Source organism: Triplophysa rosa, linkage group LG5, assembly GCF_024868665.1.
Source record: "Triplophysa rosa linkage group LG5, Trosa_1v2, whole genome shotgun sequence".
Classification (NCBI taxonomy): Eukaryota; Metazoa; Chordata; class Actinopteri; order Cypriniformes; family Nemacheilidae; genus Triplophysa; species Triplophysa rosa.
Window position 1 is genome coordinate 5603039 of NC_079894.1, and position 7217 is coordinate 5610255.

A 7217-nucleotide genomic window follows, 5' to 3' on the forward strand; every position below is an offset into this window, starting at 1 on the left:
GGCTTGGATATTTTATAGAAAATTCCCTGAGTTTCATAGGAAAAAGAAAATCATGCACATTTCTAGGGTGTAAATAGACAAATGTTTATTTCTGGGTGCACAATACCTAAATTAATTAGCATTGCTATTTAAATAATGCATGTCTTTTTTAAAATATTGTCTTAAGTTAATTTAAAGTATTGTATTTTAAGTAAAGTTCTGCAATATTTATATGATTAGATATTTATATAATAAGATAACACACATAAGGATGGGAACACGCTGTGATTATTGATCAAAGGCCTTTTAAATGTAACCTGTATGTGAACGTGCTGTTGAAAATAGAGATATAGTCTATTAAATATACTCTAAGATTTGCGCATTCTATTTTCTCATTTCTATTTAGTTCATCATGCGTCGTGTCAACGTTGGTCACGTGAACACCACCGCTAAGTCATTGCATAATCGCAACAACATGGCGCTGCGAACAGAGGGTGGCGGTAATGCACCAAGACGTTGGATGCCACCCGCCGTAAAACAAGAAGAAGAAGAAGAAGAAGAACATGGCGCTGCGCTCTTACTGCCGACAGCTTGTTTCACAGATAGCTCGTTTGAAGCATTGTGTAAACGACTGTACGATAAATGTACCCGCTTTAAGTTTATCTCGTGCAAGAATGAAAATGCCGCATCAGTCTGCCGGCTTGCAATCGAGTCGTTGTCAGAGCAGCTGGCGCAGAAGGTCGTGGTATCCCCCTGTTGTTGCATGTATCAATGAGAAGCATCGCACGAGAACAGCCGGGTGGGCTCTTGCAGCATGGGGTGCCATGGGTAAGTGTTGAATTATGTAAATTTATTACACGGCTTGTTGGAATGCTTGGTTCTGATTGGCCAGTCGCGACATTTGCAGGTTCGTTATTTCCAGATAACAACCTCTCAAAACTAATAACACACGGTAACCCGGATGCAGCAAATCATTTTGACAGTTTTTTTGACAAATTAAATTTAAATATGTCTTTTAATAACATTATATTTACAAATTATTGAACCAAATTGCGTGTTCGTGACATTTCAGCGTCGTTTCTTACCTTAAAACCGAAAGTAAACGGCTTTTCCTGGGTAAAACGAGCTAATAAAATATTTCAAATTCCCATTTCCTGTCCAGGTTTTTCTCATGTGGCAAGCAGCCGTGTAATAAGCGGGATAATGTACAAGCATCACAGTGTGATACAGACCTGATCACACTGTCGGGGCTTATTTCTGCGATAACAACCGGCTGCCTGTACATTATCCCGTACGCAATAGTATAAGCAAAACATGCATGATGTTGACATCGTGACCTGTCATAACAGTGTTGCATGTGAAATTTACATAATGTATAAGTCTCAAGCTAACTCTGAGATTTGCATTAGCGTTTTCGCTTTTTGGAAGCTCCGACGAGAGGACTGAAGAACAGAAACTTGAAGATGAACTAATTCTGCTGTTGAAGAAAGCCAAGGTTAATGTCATCTTACTGATCTCTCTTGCTGCACATAAATCACATCAAGACTGTAGAGTATATTTAACCTTAAGCCACATTTTTAAATTGTTTCCTCTAACATCCAATATTAACACTTAAGCTTCAATACATGTAGTGGGGTTAAGTCCACATCAATGGGCTGGAATTGATTATTAAAATGCAAATAAAGCTTTAGAATTTTGAACAATTTGTTGTAAAATATATGAGTTTATATGTGCTTTATAGGTGAATAATCAAATTAGCCAAATTGTGTTATTGACGACGTGGCTCATTTAAAGAGGAACTCCACCGAAAAATGACAATTCTACCATGAATTACTCACCCTCAGGTCGTTCTACAAGCCTAGGACATCCGTTCATCTTTTGAGTAATTCATGGCAGAATTTTCATTTTTCGGCAGAGTTCCCTTTAAATTCACTAGATGCTCTTCTCAAACCATACTAGGATATCATGGATCAGCGCATGTCGTCATTAAAACAAATAGCAAACCATGAAGAAAACCCTTAGTTCATATTTCGAAGATTTAATAATGTTAGTTAGGTTTGCACTTATACATGAAAATGTTTTAATAAAATAATACTGTTGACTTTTAATGCCTGAATGTTATCCATCGCCCTCCCTCACAGTACAGCATGATGATCGGGGAACTGGACGCAGCGAACGTTTTTTTGCACAAAGCTGTCCGACTGGCACATCAGACACACAATAATGACGCCATCATATACACATACAGCCTGGTGTGTTTTTTTATTATGCTAGTCAAATACATAATTACTGCCAAAGAACTATTAACATAATATGTATCTCTCTCCACAGATGGCAAATCTTGCTTTCGTTCAAGGTCAGCTGGATAATGTGAGCAACACTCACCATTGACTCTGTTTCTAACCATTACATACAGATGTACAGTACATCTGGGGTGAATGCGAGCATTTGATTGTGTGTCGTCTGTTTTACAGGCTGAGAAGCTGTTCAAAGCAGCGATGAGTTACATGCTGTCAGGTGGCACGCCACAGGTGATTTGAACATTCATGGAAAATGCTATTCATGTATATGCGCAAGAGTTACACGTTATTTTATTAAGTTCGCTATTTATGAACAAGGAGTCATAAGGGAATGAATAAAAAGTCTGACATTAGAAAGCATATTAATATAAGAACTCTTTAAAACATTTTTCTCTTTTTGGAAAGGATGACAATGCAGTAATTGAAATGTCGCTGAAGCTGGCCAGCATATATGCTACTCAGAACAAGTACGTTTTCATCTTCCACTAAAAACAGTCGAGTCGGTTGACCTTCTAACCTCTTCTCTGTTCAGTAACTCATACTTTTCATTTCCAGGAACGAGTTGGCAGAGCATGGCTTCCAGTTCTGCACAGAGTCTTTAGAGGCCAAGATTGAGAAACACAAAGACCTTCCACTGGAAAGTCTGTCAGGTAGTTAAAAAAAACAACTCTTTGTCAACACGTGTCTGAATTGATACTGAATGTTTGTGTCTTTTCTGACTAGATGAGGAGCGCAAAGACACCAGGTTGCTGTTGGGTCTTAGTCTAGACGCGAGAGCGCGTTATTTGGCAGCTAATCGCCATTTCACAAGGGCTTGCAGGGATTACCGGCATGCCATGCAGATTTGCCAGGAGGAGCAGGGAGAGTCACACCCACAGGTAATAGGCTTTCATTTCTGTGTAGAGCAATACATGGGTTTTGAGTATGAACGTACTGCTACATGTACTATAGTCATAATTATTCATTGATTAACATGTTCTAAGTCTGAGGACATTTAGAGGTCTTTCGATGTTTTGTGTGTCGAATAAATTCTGTCTCATGACACGCGTAGTTTTCCTGGTAAAGCAAGGCACAAGCAATGCCAAGATTTTGAGTTCAAACTGTCACAATATCAGATTTTCACTACACGGTTATCATGACCAGAAGAGTTTGTGATGATGATATCATCAGGATATCTATTGGAAAATGATGCGCTCCGTCAGATTCAGCTTTCATTTTGTTTCTCTTTTTTGCTATGCAGTAGCACAATCAATACTGCTGCTGAACTATTTACAGTATTTTCATCTGTGTACGTTTATCCCAATATCAATAGTTGTGTTTATTCATATTAATATCATATTAACCCACAAACCGATCAAATGTATACTTAAATTCACTGGGATGAAAGCATGTGCATAATTCAGTTGCAATCTGTTTCAGTCCCTGGTTCTGATGAGTGACCTGGCGACCGTTTTGGACCTGCAGGGGAAGCATGATGAAGCGCTGGCTCATGTTAAGAGGGCCATTGAGCTTGCACAAGCATCTGGTCACCCTGATCAACATGTACTTTTAGGAAATATGGCAGGAATTCTCATGCACAAAGGTTCAACTGCTCTCTTTATTTACAGTAACGTTCACCTGTCCAGTTGTGTTTTTACAAACCAGTAATTATGATTTAATATCGATGTCTGTAGGTATTGTTAATAAGGGAAGCACAGATGTGTCATTTTTGATTGTTTGTCTTGTTTTTTTGGTCATCAGGGGAGTTTGAGGAGGCTGGCAAACTGTATCAGGAGGCTCTGGTCCTAGCGCAAGCAGCTGGAGATGCAGAGGCTGTTGAACAGCTTCAGGAAGGGCTGAAGGAGCTGGCCAACAGGAAAAGTGAGAAAATGACAGATGAACAGGAAATCTAGGAATAATCCAAACAATGCATGTCAATCCAAATTCAATGCATTGAATGATGGCATCCTTAACAGGACCATAAAGATCCAACCATAAAAACGTGTAATATTCACTGGTCGTGTTTCACGTGTTTTACATTCAACAGTGCACGATTGAACTGATGCCTATTTAAATCTAAACTTTCATTAAACTTTTGTAGATTTACTTTTAGTTAGTATATGTGGTTCCTTTGTGAAACTGAATCAGGGCATATAGTAAATGCTGATGACTGAGCGCTAGTATGTCAGACATTTTATACATCAGGGTAACTCATCATCAGTCTGTTGACTTGATGTGCAATAGAACATTTTTCTTGTGTGTGTGTGAAATTTGCAATGATCTTATTTAAAGCCAATTAGTTGTGTAATGTATTTGTTGTGAGAAGTGATTTTGTGATTTTGCGATGAACAAATTTCGTTTGAATTGGTCTTGTTTACCCCAAAGAAGCAGGTGGTCGCAAAAATGCTTCCTGCAGTTATAGAAAACCCGGAAATATCAGGGAAATTAGGAATTGTGCCTTTGAAGGACAGGAGGTTTCATGCGGAAGTTAATAAAATCGGTCAAAAAAAGGTATAGTAGACCCAAAAATGAAATTTCTGTCATCATTTTGTACTCAACCTCAAGTTGTTCAAAACCTGTCTAAAGTTTGTTGTTCTGCTGAACACAAAGAAAAAAGAAGAATGTTTGTAAACACACAGTTCTGGGGCAGTTTTGACTATCATAGTGGAAAAAAAACTACTATGGAGCCTCAAAACTTTTCGGTTACAAACATTCTTCCAAATATATTTTATGGTTTTCAACAGATCAAAGACATTTAAACAGGTTTGCAAAAACGTGAGGGTGAGTAAATGATGACAGAATTTTCATTTTTGTGTGAACTATAACTTTGAGTCAAAACGTTTTTTTGCGGTTTTTCCTTTTTTGCCCATGTTTGCACAGAATCTAAATACAACTAAATAGTCCTGTTTGTGTAGATGCATCAAACTCGAAGAACTTAACCTGACAATAACTTGTGAAGATATCCAGTGCTTAAACATTTTGTTAAAGAAGCTTTCTCGAAATTTGCATAGTGCGTAGACTTAAATGAAAAGGAGATCCGCTCGGTTACTTAATAACTGGCCTTGGATCCTTTGTATCCATTAAACCATTAGTCAAGTTTTGGTCATTCTGTGAAGATGCTCCAGTTCTCAATAATCAAGTTAAATATTTCCTCCTTTCACTGGGCAAAGACATCCAACAGATTTTAATCAACAGCTATGTTCTGTTTTGTCCCCCTCAGCATCGTTGAGAGATGTTTTGAAAAAGCTATGTCATCATGTTCCCAATCCATTAGACTGAATCCAGACATGATATTTTAAACCCGTAATTATTAATAGTGGGAACGGCAAGTGCAGCCTTAATAAAGGAGGACTAGAGCAGCGTTGGGGCGGGTGCTGTCGGTGTGGTCTAGTCATATGACTGAGAGTATAAGACCGAGATCAACATGGCTCAAGAAGTCATTTTGAATCTCATAAGAGGGTGGTTTATCAGATAAGACTAGCTCATGTTGTCATACCAATCTAATATCAGTCTGTTGGGCCGTAAGGTGGGATAAACGATCTTTATATTGGCATAGACATTAATGCTGTGAGCTGTGGTTTTCTGCACCTATGAATCCTTCTTAAGAAGGTGCAATGGTAATAAAAAATACAAATAACTGGGTTGTATTAACTAGCAATTATATAGTAACCATATTAGGATCTGTAAAATACTTTCATAATGGTGCAATGTCTCCTGGATATTGTTAAAGGTTATAAAAATAACAAATGTCTGATGCATACTGTGTATGCAAATATTTATTATTCAGTGCACATTTGTTTTCTCCAGTAAAAAAATGAAAATTGGGGAAAAATTGGAATGACTCTTAATATCTTTGTGATTCAATTTTGCTGTTTGTATGTTAGTTAATATGCATGACGTATGTTTATTCATTCGCTAGATATTATTAGTCAGTACACAGCTCTTTGAAACGCTTCATCCAGATTGGAGTCCCTCATGGGACTGTTTGGAGCTGGTCTAAGCTGGTCCAAGCTGGTTGACCTGCCACCATGTTTCAAAAACCAGTTCCACCAGCTTGTGAGATGTACTAAGTGGCATCCGCTTTGCGTCAGAGTGCTGTTGGGGTTGTGTAATAATGACCAGCAGGCTGTGCTTTATTCCTTGAATTGCATTTTTGAAGTCCATTACACAAAATACTGGTTTAAATATTGTACTCTGCGTTCTCTACACACTTTTAAATACAAGATATTGGGTGCCCAGACCCACGAAGCTCTCTTAATGAAAGTTTATTATAATATCTTATTGAATTCTTACAACATGCTCAAAAGGTTAGCGTGTAGCTTCAGGCATAGCTCATGTTTAAGCAGTACAGCTTGCAGGTCGTTTTTTCACCAGTCCTTCTGAATCTGTTTACGCTGAGCTATATTCTTTGTTTTTCTTTTTGAGATGTAGCCTATAATATGAATAATGTGAAGCAGGGTTCATTTTTATGAAAGTCATACTGCTTTAGATGTAGGTTTCTCTTTCGCAGAAAAAATAAAAACACGTTCCAGATGTGCATTGATCTGTGTCTTTTTATGATAACTGCCTCTGCAGTTTGCCATCAATAAATGTACAGTATATGTACAATCATACAAAATCCTCTAAAGTGAGTTTTAGTTTAAGTTTAGTTTTATTGTGTTTAAACTGTGAAACGTGTTATTTTATGTAACACGGTTTTCAAAATCACGTCAGGTTTTTTCCTGAACATTCTCTGAACTATGCCACACTAGCCTGCTGACTTTAATACATTGCGGTGCACTCAAAGCAAAACAATAGCACTAACTATTGCAATAACGTTATTTATTTAAACTCCTCAGAGTAAACTTTAATCTTGCTACTGCTATTGATTTAGTCATACATTTTAGATGTAATTTTTAGTTAAATCGGGTATCTCATAAATGAATTATACGGGATGTAATTATATGATTAGCCTACTTC

General features: G+C 37.6%; 1 protein-coding gene across 2 annotated transcripts; it reads left to right on the top strand.

The window, feature by feature from the left end:
• The first annotated feature begins 428 nt into the window (after positions 1 to 428).
• Positions 429 to 6790, top strand: ttc19 (tetratricopeptide repeat domain 19). Of its 2 annotated transcripts, XM_057334984.1 has the most exons (10): positions 429 to 807; positions 1389 to 1474; positions 2121 to 2231; positions 2311 to 2349; positions 2454 to 2510; positions 2685 to 2746; positions 2835 to 2929; positions 3003 to 3157; positions 3699 to 3861; positions 4020 to 6790. In XM_057334984.1, exons 1-10 carry the CDS (start codon positions 543 to 545, stop codon positions 4169 to 4171), a joined length of 1185 nt encoding a protein of 394 aa, XP_057190967.1. In that variant the 5' UTR covers positions 429 to 542; the 3' UTR covers positions 4172 to 6790. The 2 variants fall into 2 exon arrangements, with proteins under 2 accessions (XP_057190967.1, XP_057190968.1); XM_057334985.1 differs by lacking the exon at positions 429 to 807 and having other exon boundaries at positions 2126 to 2231.
• The last annotated feature ends 427 nt before the right edge of the window (positions 6791 to 7217 follow it).